The following is a 20,586-nucleotide window of genomic DNA, read 5'->3' on the forward strand; positions in this document are numbered from 1 at the left end:
ATTCTAACATTTCACATTCTTAAAATAAAGTGGTGATCCTAACTGACCTAAAACAGGGAACTTTTACTAGGATTAAATGTCGAGTTGTGAAACACTTAAATGTATTTGGTTAAGGTGTATGTAAACTTCCGACTTCAACTGTGAATAATTGTACGTGACCCAGTATTTCTCCCCATCTATCTGTCTACCAGAACCGGATGCATGAGAGCATGAAGCTGTTTGACTCCATCTGCAACAACAAGTGGTTCACAGAGACCTCCATCATCCTCTTCCTCAACAAGAAGGATCTGTTTGAGGAGAAGATTACACGCAGCCCCCTGGCTATCTGCTACCCCGAGTACACAGGTAGAGAAGCCTTCCAATGTGTCTGTAGGACTGTAACGTACAGCAGGTTGAAGTGCAGTCTGACAGAGAAATAGTGTAGTTGTGATTGTTGATGCTGTAGTTATTTCAGCAGCAGTAGTAGCTCTAGCAGCAGCAAATTGAAACAGTGACATAATATTGGGGGCAGAGTTTGGGGTGCCTTGTGAGAATTCGTCAGCGAGTGGGTAACCCGTCTCTACCATCCGTTCTATTGGCAAACTTGCAATCCCTGGAGAATAAACTGGATGAGCTCCGTTCGAGACTATCCTACCGATAGGACATTTAGAAACTGTAATATTTTATGTTTCACCGAGTCGTGGCTCAAATACGACACGGATAATATACAGTTGGCTGGGTTTTCCTGTGCATCAGCAGGACAGAACTGCTATGTCCGGTAGGACGAGGGGTGGTGGTGTGTGTCTATTTGTCAATAACAGCTGGTGCGTGATGTCTAATATTAAGGAAGTCTCAAGGTATTACTTGCCTGAGGTAGAGTACCTCATGATAAGCTGTAGACCACACTATCTAGCAAGAGAGTTTATCTATCTTATTCGTAGCCGTCTATTTACCACCACAAACCGATGCTGGCACTAAGACTGCACTCAGCGAGCTGTATAAGGCCATAAGCAAACATGAAAATGCTCCTCCAGAAGCAGCACTCCTAGCGGCTGGGGACTATAATGCTGGAAAACTTAAATCCCTTTTACCTAATTTCTACCAGCATGTCACATGTTCAACCAGAGGAAGAAAAAAACTCTAGACCACTTTTACTCCACACACAGAGATGCATACAAAATCTCTCCCTCGCCCTCCATTTGGAAAATCTGACCATAATTCTATCCTCCTGATTCCGGCTTACAAGCAAAAACTAAAGCAGGAAGTACCAGTAACTCGCTCAATACGGAAGTGGTCAGATGACGCAAATGCTACGCAACAGGGCTTTTTTGCTAGCACAGACTGGAATATGTTCCGGGATTCAGCCAATGGCATTGAGGAGTATACTCAGTCACCGGCTTCATCAATAAGTGCATTGACGATGTTGTCCCCACAGGGATCGTACGTACATATCCCAACCAGAAGCCATGGATTACAGGCAACATCCGCACTGAGCTAAAGGATAGAGCTGCTGCTTTCAAGGAGCTGGACACTAATCCGGACATTTATAAGAAATCCTGCTATTAGCAAAGACTCCAGTCACCCAAGTCATAGACTGTTCTCTCTGCTACCGCACAGCAAGCGGTAAAGGAGCGCCAAGTCTAGATCCAAAAGGCTCCTTAACAGCTTCTACCCCCAATCCATAAGACTGCTGAACAGTTAATCAAATGGCCACCCGGACTATTTACATTGACACCCCCCCGACTAACCTGTACGCCTGCACATTGACTTGGTACCGGTACCCCCTGTATATAGTCTCGTTTTTGTTATTGTATTATGTAACTTTTTAATTTTTATTTTGTTTATTTAGTAAATATTTTCTTAACCAACAATGCAGTTCAAGAAGTAGAGTTAAGGGCTTGTAAGTAAGAATTTCACGGTAAGGTCTACACCTGTTGTATTCTACGCATTTGACAAATACAATTTGATTTGGATATTGAGCTTGCCAGTGACGATTTCCAAGAGATGTCAACTTATAATTGATTAATAGTAGTTTATCAAGGAATCAACCTTACAGTCCAGTCACACATCACATGTTATAATGCTTGTTTTTTTGTTTACCATTTTAACCTCTCACTTCTCAGGAGCCAACAAATATGATGAGGCAGCCAGTCACATCCAGACCAAGTTTGAGGACCTGAACAAGAAGAAGGACACCAAGGAGATCTATACCCACTTCACCTGTGCCACCGACACCAAGAACGTCCAGTTTGTCTTTGACGCCGTCACCGATGTCATCATTAAGAACAACCTGAAGGACTGTGGTCTCTTTTAGAGGCAGGGCCAGAGGAGGCGGGCCAGAGGAGGAGCTAAGGTGAGCACAAAGATTATGGAAAACCAAACAGCTAATCCAATGTTAGTGATGTCTCTTTTGGTCACTAAATGGCCATGTTAAAATTATTTAATAGTCAATATGGTAATTAACTAGCACTAGTGTTCTGCACAATTTTGTGACATAGCAAGATTTTATCCTGTATTTTAAGGAGAGAGAATGCAATTCTCTGAAGATGGTCCCTGACCATCTGACAAAAAAATAAAAGGGGACAGTTTTATGAAAAAGCTTTAAATAAAGGTTCAAATCCAGGCATACATGAGGTGTGATTTGTTTTCTGGTGGTTAGATTGACTTGGCACGACTGCATAGATGTGACACATTTTAAAAACCCATGCATGTCTTACCTGTAAAAATACACAAACTGCACATCTCATCTTTAATTTACATCTGCTCAGCCATATGTCTGGGGTAGCTGACTTTTCCTACCTATGTCCTCCAGGAGTACAGCCCAGAGAGCCTGCTGCCTGGAGGAGAGAGAGAGAGAGTGGGCAGACACACCACCATCACAGACACACTGTACTGGCACTTTTCTATATGGAAACAAACATAACAGACTGAGACGTTGGGGGAAAAAGCCTTGCAGAATTATTCCAACAATCACCGATTCTCAACCGTCATGTCCTCCTCTCCCGCTTGTGTTTTTGTTTACTTTCTTTGTTTGTTAGATATTTCATTTGATAGGTGTCTCTTTTGTTAGTGATATCTGGCAAGTCTAAATTTGATCTCACATTTATAATTTTTCGCTTGTATCTTTATTGTTTCTAACTATTATCAGAGGTTAGAAATGCATTCACTTTAATTTAACAGATGTCTGCATTTTATGAAACTTTAAATTGCATTAAGCTTATTTTTCTATAGGGAAACAAGCATGGAGAGAAAACAAATTGTGAGGAATGTTTGGGGGATATTGTTTACATAATGCCAACAAGGTTTGGGATCAATTTCATTTAAATTCCATTCAATTCAGAATGGAAACCAAATTCCAATTTAAAATGTTCTTCATTGAAAACCAGTGAAGAGAAATGGAATTTCAATGTAATTCCTGCATTGGCTGGTATTTAAATCAAATTGACCCCAACCGTGATGCCAACATTTTTCGCTGTATAATATTGCTTATTGTTCTGCATGACTGTCCATAGATGATCATAGCTGTATTTCTGTCATTCTCACAAACAATGTAATATTCCTTTAGAAAATAATAACAAAAAGTTAAGAAAAAAGTATCAATTTTGAAGATAAAAGATTTTTAAACAATATTTAATATACATGTGCTTTCCTAACATTATTTGTTTTTCTTTACGTTTTTTCTGTTTCAATCCATGTCTTTTGCAGTATGTTTGTGCCTTGATATCTGTTACTTGTAGAGACTTGCTTTCTCCATAGTGTGAATTAGGGCTATTTCTACTCCCATACTATTCCCATGACTGATCAAGTGGTAAAATATAGATCACAATAATGGCACAGAAATTAACAATGATAGTCTTTTGGTAAATATTAAAATGGTTTAAATGTCCTACTATTGTTTAATTTAAATAAAATTTTAATTTAAATAAAGTCAGTTTCCATCCTCCTGGCCTGTCTTTAGGGTAATATACTTTTCTACATATTCCACTGTAAAAATGTAATTTAACAGCGAATAACATTTTATTGGGGTCTTAAAGGTATGTAGTACGGTGCAAATTGCACAGCCTATTGTAGATACATGTAAATTGGACTGTACCAACCGTCAAAACAACACTTCATCCCCCATACACATACACTAATCCTATACTTGAGAAACTGACAAGGGGGGGGGGGGGCTTGTACATTCAAATGTGCAGCTATGTATATGATCTGCCTAAAGTAGGGAGCTATCTATACAGATAGTGATGGTGAGTGAATGTAGCCTACAGGAGGACATGTACAGTCTTGCTCTTTCTAATAAAGTGATTGGGGGACAATGTAACAGTCCAGCTCCAGCATTTGAATTGTAAAACCGCCTATTAGTCAAGAATACCATGAATGTTGTAGTCATTGGCACAACAATAGACTCTCCCTAACAGCCAAGGCAATCATTCACTCAGGTAATTCAGAGTGGAACGGTGATGTGGGTAGTTTGAGGGTTCATGCTGTGTGCAGTTCCATAGACTACCAGATAAATCCACAAGGTGGTGTTCATGTGTCTCTATGCACTTCACATGTAGAATCGCACCAACTCACCAGGTGAGACATTTCACTATGTTAGAAATAAGGGGATTTCTTATTACTCCTCTATAGTGAAATACAATTTATGCATAAAATAGGTAGGTTCTTCAAAAAATCATCATGCTAAACTAAACATTTTACATTGGCAGGGGTGAAAGTATATTTCATTTCTTACCGGTAAAGGACACACAAGTGGGCGCACAGAGTAGCCTACTCTGATGGCACTGACAACGAGATCAATAAAAACGATGTTATCTGATCTATATAATCGGCCTACGAAAAGGGGAGTCACAAATACAATATGACGTCCATCTAACCTGGCTAAGGAAATTATTGTCCAAAAACAAACGAAAGTGGCACTGACCCAATGATACGGACAATGAATATGCGCACTCACCGGGGATGTGGCGGATGTTCTCTGCGGGGTACCAATAAGATAGGATACTGTTCGCTCAATTAAGTTAATAATGTTGATAACTAAAAAGACAGACTGGAGTTGTTTCATTGTCATCTCTTTACATCAATAGTAATTTGCTTTCCAGACAGAGCAGTAAAGTACCTTATAGAAAGAAGTTGCACACCTGGGGAAAATGTTGGCCTTTTATAAAAGCATTTCATGCAATTCTACGTCATTTTACTTAACTGGAGACGTATTTTTTAATACCGTACAAATGTTCGAAATGGCAGTCTACTTTGACACTGACAAACATAATCTGAGGTGTCTAAATTATCGGCTTTCTCGTGGTGTAGTAGGCTATTCGGAATGATTTAATGTATTTCTGAAGACAGCAGTAATTATATAACATTTGCAAATGTATTTTAATGTATCATAGGTGCTGAAGTTAGTTCAGAACCCTTCGCGTAGCTATGATTCTATAAGGAAATAAATGAAGTGCAACGCTGAACAGATGAGAGTTGCAGGCTCATGTTTATCAGAGTAGAGACGGGGGGGGATCTCATTCAAGCAGCACTGGCGCGCTTCTCACACAACCAGGACCACGTGTTGATCTCAAACAGGTAGACCAACCAAAATGAGCTCTTTGAATACTAGGCCCGGTCTGAAAATCTATTTTTTTTTCACATTACGTTTATTTACGGGCCGGGAGAATGAACTAAGAGGCAACTCGAATGAACTTGGATCGCTTTTATTATAATTTTTAATTTGCAAAAAGTGTACATTATTTTTCATGCAAGGAGAGGTACCGGATCCGGTCAAATAGGTTCCAGAACAAAACAGTCCAAAACTTAGAGGGGCAGGATCTGGCTCAAATTAAGCACTGTCTATTTAGTAGCAAGTAGACAGCCTATCAATCTTCTTTCTGACCCCCCTGCCACACATCAGAACACTCTTTGTACACGTGCAGCCACAAGGACGCACACAATCAAGGAGGGCTAATAACGAATATATCATAATCATCACAATTCACAGATGTACACCTATACTATATATTTTGTTTGATGCTTTGCCACTACAATAGGCTATTATCATTTACCTAAAGAAATGGTTGGATTTAGCTTTAGACCGAGGTGCGCGGAGATGAGTGGCGGAGACCAAGGCACGCGTGGACAACAGTGGATGCATCAATTCAAGCTATAAATGTAGGTCTAATCGCAGAATCGCAGAATATCATTAGAATACACTTAGGTGTTTTATAACAGATGTCTCTTTCCATCTATGAAATTGCGGGTGCACAGTGCACTGTTGGAGTTCGTATGCTGAAATGATTTTGTAAGTGAAGAATGTGCGAGGGTAGCCTACAGAAGCGCCGTAGTTAAATTATTGTTTGACAATCAGACGAAAACGTCATGACTGGTTGTGTTTCTGCCACATAGGCGGCGTGTGCATAAGGCTAAGCTTCCCCTAAAGTATATTAAATATATTGCCTAATTAGCGTACTCCTGTTTATACAGAAATAAATACAATCACTCAAATTAGGCCACACCAGAAATCATGATTTGGCCACGGAGGATCATTAGCTTCTTCTTTTTTTAAGGCTGTGGATTGTTTTAAATCGCGTTGCCTACAGTTGGAAGGGCCCGAGTTTTGGAAGCGCGCCCTGTATTGCCTAGTGTGAAACAACTTCTGAACAACGTCGTCTCCACCATGATTGACACATTACTAAAATATCAATAGTGTAGCCCTGGTAATTGTTTTAATTCCGCAGATATTAAATTATATATTCTCAGGTGAGGGAGAAGTGTGATGTATTGACACGGTGTTTAGGTCTGGGGTCGTGTTTCAGGCGCGTTGCTATTGGCTGGTTCTGTGATGCGCGCCGTTGACTGGCTGCGGAGGAAGAGACTGCGCTCACAAAATAAACTGCCAGCCACATCACATGCACTCTTCTGTCTGAGGTGCGTTGAGTGGACATCGGACCTACTGAGGAAATTGTGAACCGTTTTGGATTAATTGTTCTATTAGAGGAGTCAATTATTGACCAATGTAAGTAGCCTGGTATAGAGAAATGCATCATTAACTACAAAAACGCCGAATTATGAACCACGTGAGATCCATATTTTGTATACTGACGGAACCCTTCTCTTTTTGCAGGATAAAGTAATCAATTTGGAATTCAGACAGACACGATAAGATCAATGGTACATTTATTTTATAACATTTGCAACAACAACAAAACATGTGATATGTTATTTTTTGTGGTGTGATATGAATTGGAGAAACATGCTGGTACTGAAGTGCCCATGCATTTCTAACCGTTGTACCGAACAGTGTGCACGGGGACTTTATTACGGTGAGCAGCCCAATGTTGTGGGAAACAAAACCAAATGATCGGTGGTTTTAACTTTCCGACCCTCCCGTGACAGTCAGGGCAGCAGAGAACAATGCATAGAAGCTGACTACAATGGTTAACTATATACTACAATTCGTTTGATAAATGGGAGCTCTCTTACAATTGTTCCATTTTATTTTGAAGGCCTGTCCTTTTTTTTAAACAAACTTTTGTTTTAGAAATTAAATAGTCTTGTTTGTCGCTTAATTCTTTATATATTTCTGTCAGATGCAGTTGCACATATCTGGAAATCAGAATATATTTTAGCTGGTTACATGCAATATGGCTATTCAATAATGCGCTATTAATGTGTTTTTGATGAACAGTCAACGATAAATAATGACATACAAATGTAATTATCAACTATACATGCCTCCCTCCAGACATCTGTGTTTTGCTCAGTGTTCTTCCTTCAGAGTGTTTCCTGTAGCACAGATATGGCCATAGCTTGGCCTTGAAGCGTCATCTCTTAGCTCAACCAATGACGGGTGCTCTCTACCATTGTTTAACAACACCACAGTAATGAAAGGTTTTGGAAGGCTGGAGTGTTCACAGACTGATTTTAGGGTACTATTTTGATCTCCCTAAAGCCAACTCATACAGTTGGCTATGTGTTGAGCTGGGTGAGTCGGACCTCCACGCTATTGTGAAGGACTCTGCACATGGGTGACCTTTCAGGGTTTGAAGCCCCCCTGTGGCCCTGCCTCACTCTGTCAAACAGAGCTTTCTTCTACAGCTGTGAAAACATCAGGGCATCCCCAGTGGGCAAAAACCGCTTGAATCAACATGGCATTTTCTTGTTGAAATGACATGGAAGCAATGTGATGACGTTGAATGAACATGGAAGCAATGTGATGACGTTGAATGAACATGGAAGCAATGTGATGACGTTGAATGAACATGGAAGCAATGTGATGACGTTGAATGAACATGGAAGCAATGTGATGACGTTGAATGAACATGGAAGCAATGTGATGACGTTGAATGAACATGGAAGCAATGTGATGACGTTGAATGAACATGGAAGCAATGTGATGACGTTGAATGAACATGGAAGCAATGTGATGACGTTGAATGAACATGGAAGCAATGTGATGACGTTGAATGAACATGGAAGCAATGTGATGACGTTGAATGAACATGGAAGCAATGTGATGACGTTGAATGAACATGGAATACTTTTTGAATTTGAAAAAAAGTTTATCAACATAACTTTTTTTATAGCCGACTGTTAATCTAAATGCAATGACGTGGTCACATTTTCTGTTGATTTCACGTTAATATGACAACTCAACCTATTGTAAATCATAACTAGACAATGAAATGACGTCTGTGCCCAGTGGGTCATTTCTGCAGGCCTGGTCTCCCCACTGTGCCTGTAGACTGCACACTGGCCTGAGACAGCTGAGGGTTGGGATTTAACACACATTGTTGGAGTCTGTCTGCTTAACAAGCGTGCTAAAAAAACATGGAAAAACCTTGGAGCTGTCTAACAAGGGAGAGTGTATCAAATGACATCATTCTGCAGCTGAGGAACACGTTCTTTGTTGCACAGGGAAAGGTTTTTTTTTTACACATGAAAAGTCCCTTGTATACAGTAGGCTTTGTTCTGTGAGCTACAATACCTAAGTGAAGTGGATTGATTTTAAAGTGTTGCCATGTCACCTTTTAACCTTGATGTGACAAGCTGGATTCAAAGTCATTCTTAGGGCTCTATTCAATCTGTACTGCTGAAGTGATAGAAAATGGAAAACGGATGCAGCGTTTACCGTGAATGCAGTCTAGGGAACATTGCCTTTAAATGTTCCCAACAATGTTCCCAACGAGGGAACATTGCCTTTAAATAGCAATCACACTAACGCAGCAATACCGATTGAATATAGCCCTTAGTGATTAAGACATCCTGAGATGCTGTTGTAATGTTACTGAATGCTATTGGACCTTAATCTTGAGGTGATCTTAGGAAATGCCATTGATTTTTCATATTGACTTTTTGTAAGACTTTCAACCTTTATGGTCAGTGATGTACCAGCAAAATAACCAAAACTAACGTGATTTATAAAAGTGGCATTCAGACTTGAGATGATTTGGTGATGACTTTTAAATGAATCATACATGGGGTTTCTCACTCCCATTGTCTAATCCCACAACTGTGATGTCATTTCCTGCTAGACAATATGGGCCAATCCCCAAGGAATCCTGTAATTCTAGTGTGTACCACAGGATGTGCACTTCTAAGCTCCTCTAATATTCATCAGTCTCTAGGCTGTCCAACTTCCTCTCTGACTTAAAGAGGCAGAGAGCATTTCCCTGTACATCCTGTTCCCACAAGCCATGTTCTAATAAACTCAGGAGCACTCGGTTGAGAAACCTCTCCATAAAGCTGCTCTGAGGTTTGGGTGGAATGAGGTGGAGGTACGGCTGCAGAGGGTGATCTCAGCTGGTTAGAATCTTGGTGCAGTGCTGGGTAGATGCGCAGGAAACTGTTTTAGCTTTTGGACCAGGAGTTGGTGTATGGACATATTTCTAATACAAAGTAGGATGGTGGGTTGGACTAACTTTAACATTCAGTGACAATGAATGTGTCTGTAAAAGTGTGTAACATACTCTTATATATTTTATTATGTTCTCAAAACATAAACGGAGGAGAGTGTCAGTTTCTAACCCGTTATCTCCCTGTCTCTCTAGTTGTGTCTTCAGGACTCTGAAGACTGTCTGGTGGACCAGATGCAGTACATGAGGTCCCTGCAGGACCTGAAGCACATGAGCCGACCGCTGAGCGATCCCTCTGGCCGCTCCTATGCCATGACCCGTGCCTGCCAGCAGAGGGCTCAGCAGCGGGAGCGCCTGTCACACCTCCGTAGGCCCATCTCTGAGGCCAGCACTTACGACTCAGCTTGCTGCCTGGCCAGCCCCATGGAGGAGGAGGAGCAGGAAGGGCAGAAGCGGTTAATGCAGGGCTCCCCCAGCAGTGACAAGAGTCTGGAGTTTGACTCAGGATACTCTGAGGCATCCTGGCAGGACGAGGATGTGGTGCTCAGGAGGACCAGGAACGTACGTGTGTCTAACTCCGCCTGCCTCCGCACCAACCGGGGAGTGGGTCCCGCCGGCCGGATTCGGCCCAAATCCACTTCTGACGCTTGTCTGGAGCGCTGGACGTCATTTGAGGCGAGCAGCGACCCAGAAGACTGGACCACGTCACTGCTGAGCCGCAGCAGGAACAGACAGCCCCTGGTGCTGGGGGACAACAGCTTCGCTGACCTCATTAAGAACTGGATGGACCTGCCAGAGTGTCCTGAGCCAGCAGAACTCAAGCCCCATGCAGGCCGGCGCCTGGCAAAGGACCTCCTGGTCAACATGAGGAGGAAGCTGGCAGGGATGTCTAAGAGCGTGGAGATGAGGGCCAGACCAGCAGACAGCACCAGGGTCAGCAGGGCCGCGGTGGCCCCCAAACGCATGTCCTGCCCCGTGGGCTTCCAGCCACACAAACCGTTCTTTCACCAGTCCCACACAGGCCTGCACCAACTGGGAACAGACTTCTACCAGTTCACTGCTCTCATGAAGACAGGCAGCCGACAACCTATCATATGCAATGACATCATCGGGTACGTCTGATTGGAGTGATGTCAAAACTACCGATTCTTACCACAGATTTACATAATGTTATTTAATTTTTTTATATGTGCTTTATGTTGAAATTGTTACAATAAAAATGTTTGTCTATTGAAAATATTTTTGGGGGACTGTAATAATTAACTTAAAGGTTTTATTCATAAATAACTAATGAAATGAAATAATGCACGTTTTAGTTTAGATTCAGCTTTCAGATAGAGACATCTTGCCAAGAACTATAGCATAAACACTCTTTAGTTCATTATTTAAATGACCTGTCAACTGACCAACATCATGGCAATCAATGTTGCCTTTGAATACCTGCCTCTTTGAATACAAACAGCAGGGTGGGTGTTGCTGGGAAAGTGAAAATGGGCTTTCCAATGGTCCATTGTGATGGATCATTGTTATCGGACACAACTGGTCTATAAGATGTGTCACATGATGCTTAGATGTAAAAGGAGTAGCTGTGTAAATGTGCAGCCATGTTGTAAAAACACAGCCATATTCAGTGTTCAATGTATCTGCATATACACTTCAAATAGATTTGATTAACAACATGACCACATCAAATGAACTACAAACACAATTAAAGCATCAGAGGACGCACTGAGCATGAATTTTTTCTTAATCAGTCACCGAATCATATCTCTCAACATAGACCTATAGAGCAAAGCAGTGCATTTCAGAATAGATCTTCAGATCCACCTGAGGGCTGGATGTTGAAGAGATTAGAATGGATGAGGCATAGTGTTTAGGTAGGTCTCCACAGTGAGAGAGTGAAGGGAAGGTTGAAGACATCAGAGCTTCTGGCCTGGGTCCCCCTCGGAGGGGAGGGGTGTGTGTGTTGGGGGTTGGTAATTTGACTGACGAGAGATTATTTTTACTCATTTTTTACCAATTTTGTGGTATCCAATAGGTAGTTAGTCTTTTCTCGCCACTGCACCTCCCGTACGGACTCAGCGAAGGTCGAGAGCCATGCGTCCTCCTTGGCATTACCCAAGTTGATAACAGATAATGAAGTAATCAAAGCCAGGCATAGGCCAGAAGGAGAATCTGCTCTCCAAATCACGCTCTAGCAGAGTTCCCCTATAACCACTTCAATCACTAACATTGCAGTGCATGGCTAATGGGATATGACTGTGGGACTGGACTGGTTATGTATGAGGGTACAGACAGCACAGGAGTGTGAGGCGTGGAGATCATTATCCTCAGTCACCTGCTCTGTGCTCCATTTCCTTCGAAGCCTCTGTCTTTCACATGGTGATAGTTCTAAGGGGTAGATGGAGCAGGGGTGATCTCTGTGACTCACAAAGACAGGCCGGCCGGAAACCAGTGTGGAACCCAACACACAGAGCTTGATCACAAATCACAGGTGATTACAACAGATAGAGGTGAATAATTTAATCAAATACAAATTAAACACCATTCTTTATGATTACAATAGAAGTGGAAAGCTATTGTTTATTTATCACAACAATGCAGCTTCTAGAAATCCATATATTTGCCCCAGAAAGAACATGACCTGTGGCCTAGGTGCGAGACGACATATTACATACATATCAACATCAAAATGCAGCTTGTTTTAATTTACCAATATAATTCAATGGAGGTCCTTTCTTTAGTGATCTGAGCAGATAACTATGAGGTGGTTAGGAGTGTGGCTCTGTTAGGGCCTCAGGCTTGTCCCCTTTTGATGACATCATCTGAACAGGTACCTGATGGGAGGTACCGTCTCACAGTCCTCATCCTCGGCGAAGGAAGGGAAGATCTCCAACATGTGCAGATGTTGGGGGACCTCCATCTTGGTCACCTGGCTGACCAAATCAGACACACTGCCAGGACAGACCACAACACACACATTGACAGCTTGTTGGTGACTGAAACAGTTATTAAACAATACTCCTTAGTCATACATCTTACTTCAAAAGAGAATTGCTAATTATATACCTTGTAGAAAATGGGGGACAGTATTTTTTGGTGTGTATATTATTAAGGATCCCCATGAACTGTTGCAGAATCAGCAGCTACTCTTCCTGGGGTCCACATCCTTTGTTTACATTACAGCAATTCAGAAAAAGCAGAAATAGTATAATAAACTGAGACTACACACCGACTGTGTTCTATAGCTAACCAAGGTTCATGTCATCTGGATCTTTAATACTGCTTCATACAGCCCACTAGGCCTGTAAACACAGGAAGCTGAATAGGGGCCAGGGCAGGGCCCCACAGCCCAGGATGTGGCTCCTGGAGGGGACATTTGTCAAAAGAGGCCTACTGTCCACACTGACGCCCCCCCTACCCCATCTTCCCCTTAGCTTCCTCAGGCCAGGCACTGGGCTCTCAAGGGACTGAGGTGTTAACATAAACCCCAGGAAGACATACGCTGTGTGTCAGGAGGAACAACGGGAAAGGGGAGGCGGCTCAGCGAGGTAGAGGGGGCGAGTGTCAGGAAGAACAAGGCATAGACATGGGGGAGCGGGGGAGAGCCAAGAAATTGTCTGTCGTTTTACAAAGCTAAGCAGGATCTCCTGGATCTGATTGAAAGGGCCTGTTTCACTGTACACGTTCAGGGCTCCGAAACACTGCTCTGTTTGTGAAAACAGGGGTGGAGTAAGGAGAGGCCCTGAGTATACATATTCCTATCTGTGTGCACATGACTGAGTGAGTGACAGAGAGCGTCATAAGTCGAGAGTTATTTCAAGCCGTCGCCTGTGAGGAGTTGCTTTGCGTATTGTTATGTGCATACCTTAACAACATACAGTAGGTACTGCCATGGCAAGACAACAGGGCATGGCTCACTCTTGCTCCTCTCTTCACAGAGCACAGGAAGCCTACAGACTAGGAAGAGCCATATCTCAGTCAGCAGTCACTAGTGATGCATGTGACAGTGTGGAGAAGAGTCCCTCCTTTTCTGAGGAAACAGCAGACAGCCATTGCCTGCTAAACAAACATCAGGGCTGTTGCATGTGTGTTTATGCCTGGCCTGGACATAACCCTTTCACCAAGCTCTTCCCCACCAGAAGACAGGCTAAGGTATGGTGATAATGTCTCGACTGGCTCAAAAGCTTTGTTTCAGGACATACCTCTTCACCAGCCTCTCCGTGTGATTGGAGCCAACATCGTACAAGACAGCATTCCCATAAAACAGGCCGATGATCTCCAAGTTGTATGTTTGCTGCAAATGAAACAGTAATACCACATTACATTTAGTATCATGGAAGTAAATGCACAATGTTCATTTTAAAATGTTTAATTTTAGTTTGAAGTTCCCAATCAGTATATATAGGTTAACATTAAACAAGACCCAATGAAAAGAGTCTTTATAGAGTCCTATGGTCCAGTGGACTACAGCAGTCCAAGGAAGTGTTGCAGGGTCTCCAAAAATAAACCTGCAGATCTCAGTCAGGATGTCAAAGGTTAGGGGAAACTAAAACAACTTTGTTTTTGCCAAATGTTATTTTCTGTCTCAAAATAAACAGTGGGAGGAATCAACAAGCCAATCCTTTGTACTACACAGCTACATGTGTACTACACAGCTACATGTGTACTACACAGCTACATGTGTACTACACAGCTACATGTGTACTACACAGCTACATGTGTACTACACAGCTACATGTGTACTACACAGCTACATGTGTACTACACAGCTACATGTGTACTACACAGCTACATGTGTACTACACAGCTACATGTGTACTACACAGCTACATGTGTACTACACAGCTACATGTGTACTACACAGCTACATGTGTACTACACAGCTACATGTGTACTACACAGCTACATGTGTACTACACAGCATGTGGTCGTTGTGTGATGAGACAGTACAACTGACCTATTTGTGTGGTTGTCTCACCTAGCTATCTTCCCTTCTCTGGTTTTAAAAACAGGCCATCAATAAGAGTCAGAAACATACATTAGTGAAACTGTGGGTCCAAATGTACCACAAAGTGTAAATAGGAACATTTGTCATATAGTCAGTCCAAGGCCAAAACTGAGTTGTGAGTTGTCATGACTAATTGGTATGGATTAATAAGAGCAGTGTTCACTAACCAGAGAGAAGCAGCTGTGTTGATGGTGCTCTATTAGCTCCACGCGTTCTATCCAATCACAGCTCCCAGGACCTCCAGACAGTGAGACAGACCTGCCCATTACACAGCGCCTCAGACTTGTTTACATAAGACAACATATCTCTAATGTTATGTTGAAATAACCCATGGGCCTAAGCCCTTTATGGAGTGGCCACTTGCTGATGTGTTTGATAGTGTCAATCACTCGAGTCTGCCACTTTTTGGGGCAAAATGAGAATTGAGACGATTACAGCGCACTCCTAGCCCAACTGCATCTTGTCAATATTACACAATTATTTTGCAAGCATCTTGTCTCCCCGTGACATGTTGTGTAACATGATTCCCTATGAAGCACTGCTGGATAGACACAGGTAATAGCGAGAATGTTGACAAAAGCTCCACCCAAACACTGACCTATCCTCTCCCCGGTGACCTGATATGCCGATTGTGGGCTACTCAATGTGTCTGCAAGCTACTACTTGCTAGCTTCAGTAACAAACGGAGTTGGAACTTAGCTAGCAAGTGATTTTGGGCACTGATAAACAGCGTGTAGCGTTTGCTTTATTTCCGATAGTTTTGACAGCAGATAAGGAAGTGGTAGACATTGTTCTTGGGAATCAGTCCTGAGCACGCAGTCAGACTCAATAGACTGTATGTAGTGCACGGACTCGTTTCTCATGCACAACTTGGGAAATAATACACCAAACAACTAGCTAGATGTAAAATTGCGTGACGAAGGCCAAATGTATTTATCGAAGATTTATTCGGACTTTAAGTAAGTGACTATTTTGAGAAAAAGCTATGTTGCTGCCACGGTGACTCAGGAGGGACAAACAGAACTTGCCCGGGTACGATATGCGAACATGACACACCCACATCAAACCACATCCCTACGACAACTCGTTTGGCTTCAGTCATGGCCGCTAGCATTTCTTAATGAGCAATATTCAAAATGAGGCCAAATCAGGTAGTGCAGTCTCCCTTTAAGACAAATGCACTAAGTGTAAGTCACTCTGGATAAGAGTGTCTGCTAAATTACTAAAATAAAAAGTATACCTCTAGATAACACCCTGCTCTAACTACTACATGGATTCTAGTTTGTTTGGAAAGGACAAGTGACATTTTAGAAACAAGGGAGAAAAAAAAAAAGAGGTACATGCAGACAGGATCAGAATGCCTACAGCCACACAGGATCAGAATGCCTACAGCCACACAGGATCAGAATGCCTACAGCCACACAGGATCAGAATGCCTACAGCCACACAGGATCAGAATGCCTACAGCCACACAGGATCAGAATGCCTACAGCCACACAGGATCAGAATGCCTACAGCCACACAGGATCAGAATGCCTACAGCCACACAGGATCAGAATGCCTACAGCCACACAGGATCAGAATGCCTACAGCCACACAGGATCAGAATGCCTACAGCCACACAGGATCAGAATGCCTACAGCCACACAGGATCAGAATGCCTACAGCCACACAGGATCAGAATGCCTACAGCCACACAGGATCAGAATGCCTACAGCCACACAGGCAGAATGGCCACACAGGATCAGAATGCCTCAGGAATGCCTACAGCCACAGGATCAGAATGCCTACAGACAGGATCAGAATGCCTCAGAATGCCTACAGCCACACACACAGGATCAGATGCCACACACAGAATGCCTACAGCCACACAGGAGACAGGAAGAATGCCTACAGCCACACAGGATCAGAATGCCTACAGCCACACAGGCAGCCTACAGCAGGATCAGAATGCCTACAGCCACACAGGATCAGAATGCCTACAGCCACACAGGATCAGAATGCCTACAGCCACACAGGATCAGAATGCCTACAGCCACACAGGCAGGCAGGATCAGAATGCCTACAGCCACACAGGCAGGCAGGATCAGAATGCCTACAGCCACACAGGCAGGCAGGATCAGAATGCCTACAGCCACACAGGCAGGCAGGATCAGAATGCCTACAGCCACACAGGCAGGCAGGATCAGAATGCCTACAGCCACACAGGCAGGCAGGATCAGAATGCCTACAGCCACACAGGCAGACAGGATCAGAATGCCTACAGCCACACAGGATCAGAATGCCTACAGCCACACAGGCAGACAGGATCAGAATGCTTACAGCCACACAGGCAGACAGGATCAGAATGCCTACAGCCACCACACAGGATCAGAATGCCTACAGCCACACAGGCAGACAGGATCAGAATGCCTACAGCCACACAGGCAGGCAGGAACAGAATGCCTACAGCCACACAGGACAGAATGCCTACAGCCACACAGGATCAGAATGCCTACAGCCACACAGGATCAGAATGCCTACAGCCACACAGGATCAGAATGCCTACAGCCACACAGGCAGACAGGATCAGAATGCCTACAGCCACACAGGCAGACAGGATCCGAATGCTTACAGCCACACAGGAACATAATGCCTACAGCCACACAGGCAGACAGGATCAGAATGCCTACAGCCACACAGGCAGACAGAATCAGAATGCCTACAGCCACACCCAGGCAAATCACCTGTAAAGGAACATACATCTGTACAGCCACACAGGATCAGAAAGACTGAGTGATACAGCCACACAGGATCAGAATGCCTACAGCCACACAGGCAGACAGGATCCGAATGCTTACAGCCACACAGGAACATAATGCCTACAGCCACACAGGCAGACAGGATCAGAATGCCTACAGCCACACAGGCAGGCAGGAATAAACACACTCAACCCTTTAGACTCAAATCACCTGTAAAGGTATTGAATACATCTGTAGAAAGACTGAGTGATGGGCACTACCATCGACAGCCAGACAAACCCTGCATGTCAGACTTTATGGTACTACAGACACATGAACAATGTTTACTGAACCAAAATATAAACACAATATGTAAAGTGTTGGTCCCATGTTTCATGAGCTGAAATAAAAGATCCCATATACACAAAAAGTATTTCTCTCAAATGTTTGTTAAGCATTTCTCCTTTGCCAAGATAATCCATCCACCTGACAGTTGTGGCATATCAAGAAGATGATTAAACAGCATGACCATTACACAGGTAATGGGGACAATAAAAGGCCCTCAAATGTGCAGTTTTGAGTCAGCGTAGAATTGGCATGCTGACTGGAGGAATGAATGTCCACCCGAGCTGTTGCCAGAGAATTGAATGTTAATTTCTCTACTATCAATCTCCAATGTTGTTTCAGAGAATTTGGCAGTACGTCCAACCGGCCTCACAACCACAGACTACGCATAACCATGCCAGCCCATGATCTCCACATCCAGCTTCTTCACCTGTGGGATGGAGACAAGGCGCCTTGACAGCTGATGAAACTGTGGGTTTGCACAACCAAAAACAGTCAGAAACCTTCTCAGGGAAGCTCATCTGCGTGTTCGTAGTCCTCAGCAGTCTTGACCTGACTGCAGTTCAGCCTCATAACCGATTTCAGTGGGTAAATGCTCTCCTTCGATTGTCACTAGCACGCTGGAGAATTGTGCTCTTCATGGATGAATCTTGGTTTCAACTGTACCAGGGAGATGACAGACAGCGTCGTGTGGCGTCGTGTGGGCGGAGTAGTTTGCTGATGTCAATGTTGTGAACAGAGTGCCCCCATTGTGGCGATGGGGTTATGGTATGGGCAGGCATAAGATATGGACAACGAACACAATCACATTTTATTGGTGGCAATTTGAATGCACAGAGAAACTGACGAGATCCTGAGGCTCATTGTTGTGCCATTCAACCGCCGCGATCACCTCATTTTTCAGCATGATAATGCATGGCCCCATTTCTCAAGTATCTGTACACAATTCCATGGCCTGCATACTCACCAGACATGTCACCCATTGAGCATGTTTGGGAGCCTCTGGATCGACATGTACGACAGCATGTTCTAGATCCCACCAATATCCAGCAACTTTACACAGCCATTGAAGAGGAGTGGGACAAGATTCCACAATCAACAACCTGATCAACTACATGCGAATGAGATGTGTCACGCTGCATGAGGAAAATGGTGGTCACACCAGATACTGACTGGTTCTGGTCCACACCCCTACCCTTTTTTTTAAGGCACCTGTGACCAACAGATGAATATCTGTATTCCCAGTCATGTGACATCCCTAGATTAAGGCCTAATGAATTCATTTGAATTGACTGATTTCCTTATATGAACTGTAACTGTAATCTTTGAAATTGTTGCATGTTGCAGAAGCCTGACCATTGCATATATTTGTGCTCTGAGTGTGTACAGCATCTGGAAATGTTTGTTTGAAAATGCATGCATACAATGCGTAGCTCTGTGTAATATGTATAACAGTGCGAGGCATGCAAGCTAAAACACGTTTCTATAATTGAGATATACAGTGCCAAACATGGTCTTGGCTGAGTAATAAAAGGGAGGCTGAGATACCTTGATGTGTAGCAGCAACTCTCCCAAGGTCATTTCCTGTCCACGGTCACATCTGCCATAAACCAGGAAGTCATCCCACAGGGAGTACTCCTTTCCTGCAACCTGCCGATAGACACAAAACACACAATCAGAACACCTGTCACATCACACACACTAAATTGGTCAGGAGAGAGGGAGCATGGTCTAATATCTTCCCAAAACAATAACAACTGGTTAATGGTTAACGTCAGACTAAGCTCAGCAGTGAGATCAGAATTCAACTAGTTACTCAACATTTTCAACAAAACAAGGCAATGTGTAATGAAAAATCTAATTCAAACATTCCTCACTACACTGGAGGAACCCGGGGCCCATGTCTGTCTCCACTAGGAGAGCAGATAGGCCAGGGGTCTCCAAACCTGTTCCAGGAGAGCAAGGTACCCTCCTGTAGTTATAACTAGCCTGATCCAGTTACTGTAATTATTAGAATCAGGTGCGTTAGATTAGGGTTAGAGCGCAAACCTACAGGACAGTTGCTCTCCAGGAACAGGGTTTGAGATCCCTTCCCTAGACACAGTCAGGTCTGTCTAGAGCCCAAACACAGACTCATCTGGAGTCACAGGGTGCTTGAATATTATACCTCACATGGGGAGAATAAACAGAAGTGCATAAATTAAAGTCCACACCTCTGTATATGAACCTATGAAATAACAGCATAGGAACTTTCCAGAAGCCTGGCCAGACAACAGATCAAATAGCAGTAACAGTAAGGGGCTTTAGTCAAGAATTTTAGGGGCCAATTTTTCTTCAGTGTTTTCCTGAATCAATGTGTAACATATATTTATGTATATACAGTGCATTCGGAAAGTATTCAGACCCCTTGACTTTTTCCACATTTTGTTACAGCCTTATTCTAAAAATGGATTAAATTATCTACACACAATACCACATAAATGGAAATATTACATTTACTTAAGTATTCAGACCCTTTACTCAGTACTTTGTTGAAGCACTTTTGGCAGCGTTTACAGCCTCAAGTCTTCTTGGGTATGACGCTACAAGCTGGCACACCTGTATTTGGAGAGTTACTCCAATTCTTCTCTGTAGATCCATTCAAGCTCTGTCAAGTTGGATGGGGAACGTCCAGGTTGGTGGAGGGTTTTCA

General features: G+C 43.2%; 3 protein-coding genes across 7 annotated transcripts in view; 2 read left to right on the forward strand and 1 right to left on the reverse strand.

The window, feature by feature from the left end:
• The window catches only part of LOC118388269 (guanine nucleotide-binding protein G(i) subunit alpha-2), a 118,400-nt gene extending 114,475 nt beyond the window's left edge, over nucleotides 1–3,925 (forward strand). Inside the window, exons 7-9 of the mRNA XM_035777131.2 lie at nucleotides 192–345; nucleotides 2,103–2,332; nucleotides 2,792–3,925. Coding sequence (XP_035633024.1) covers nucleotides 192–345; nucleotides 2,103–2,293 — 345 coding nt within the window. The 3' untranslated portion in view covers nucleotides 2,294–2,332; nucleotides 2,792–3,925. The remainder of the gene's footprint in view (nucleotides 1–191; nucleotides 346–2,102; nucleotides 2,333–2,791) is intronic.
• Nucleotides 3,926–5,727: 1,802 nt separating this feature from the next.
• LOC118388270 (PAK4-inhibitor inka2-like) lies at nucleotides 5,728–11,057 on the forward strand. 4 transcript variants are annotated; one of them, XM_035777133.2, is made up of 3 exons: nucleotides 6,867–6,979; nucleotides 7,088–7,134; nucleotides 10,014–11,057. In XM_035777133.2, exons 2-3 carry the CDS (start codon nucleotides 7,132–7,134, stop codon nucleotides 10,938–10,940), a joined length of 930 nt encoding a protein of 309 aa, XP_035633026.1. In that variant the 5' UTR covers nucleotides 6,867–6,979; nucleotides 7,088–7,131; the 3' UTR covers nucleotides 10,941–11,057. The 4 variants fall into 4 exon arrangements, with proteins under 4 accessions (XP_035633028.1, XP_035633027.1, XP_035633026.1 ...); XM_035777135.2 differs by lacking the exons at nucleotides 6,867–6,979; nucleotides 7,088–7,134 and adding an exon at nucleotides 5,728–6,135; XM_035777134.2 differs by lacking the exon at nucleotides 7,088–7,134 and having other exon boundaries at nucleotides 6,813–6,979.
• A 1,269-nt stretch (nucleotides 11,058–12,326) lies between these two features.
• Nucleotides 12,327–20,586, reverse strand: part of uba7 (ubiquitin-like modifier activating enzyme 7) — a 100,288-nt gene continuing 92,028 nt past the window's right edge. Inside the window, exons 22-25 of one of the 2 annotated variants that reach the window (XR_008144192.1) lie at nucleotides 19,443–19,544; nucleotides 14,997–15,067; nucleotides 14,024–14,115; nucleotides 12,720–12,772 (exon numbers count right to left, since the gene is read on the reverse strand). Coding sequence is in view for 1 of the 2 variants with exons in the window: in XM_052526540.1 (XP_052382500.1) it covers nucleotides 12,640–12,772; nucleotides 14,024–14,115; nucleotides 19,443–19,544 (327 nt within the window). In the remaining variant the exon portion in view is untranslated. Of the gene's footprint in view, nucleotides 12,773–14,023; nucleotides 14,116–14,996; nucleotides 15,068–19,442; nucleotides 19,545–20,586 lie in introns of both variants that reach the window. The other variant, XM_052526540.1, reaches the window with a different exon arrangement.

The sequence above is a fragment of the Oncorhynchus keta genome, chromosome 10, assembly GCF_023373465.1.
Source record: "Oncorhynchus keta strain PuntledgeMale-10-30-2019 chromosome 10, Oket_V2, whole genome shotgun sequence".
Lineage (NCBI taxonomy): Eukaryota > Metazoa > Chordata > Actinopteri > Salmoniformes > Salmonidae > Oncorhynchus > Oncorhynchus keta.

Bases quoted from the DNA above. Each gene is read 5' to 3' on its own strand.
- LOC118388270 (XM_035777132.2), top strand. From the start codon at position 9,840: ATGGACATATTTCTAATACAAAGTAGGATG. The intron at 9,870-10,013 runs GTGGGTTGGACT...CTGTCTCTCTAG, and splicing joins TTCTAATACAAAGTAGGATG to TTGTGTCTTCAGGACTCTGA.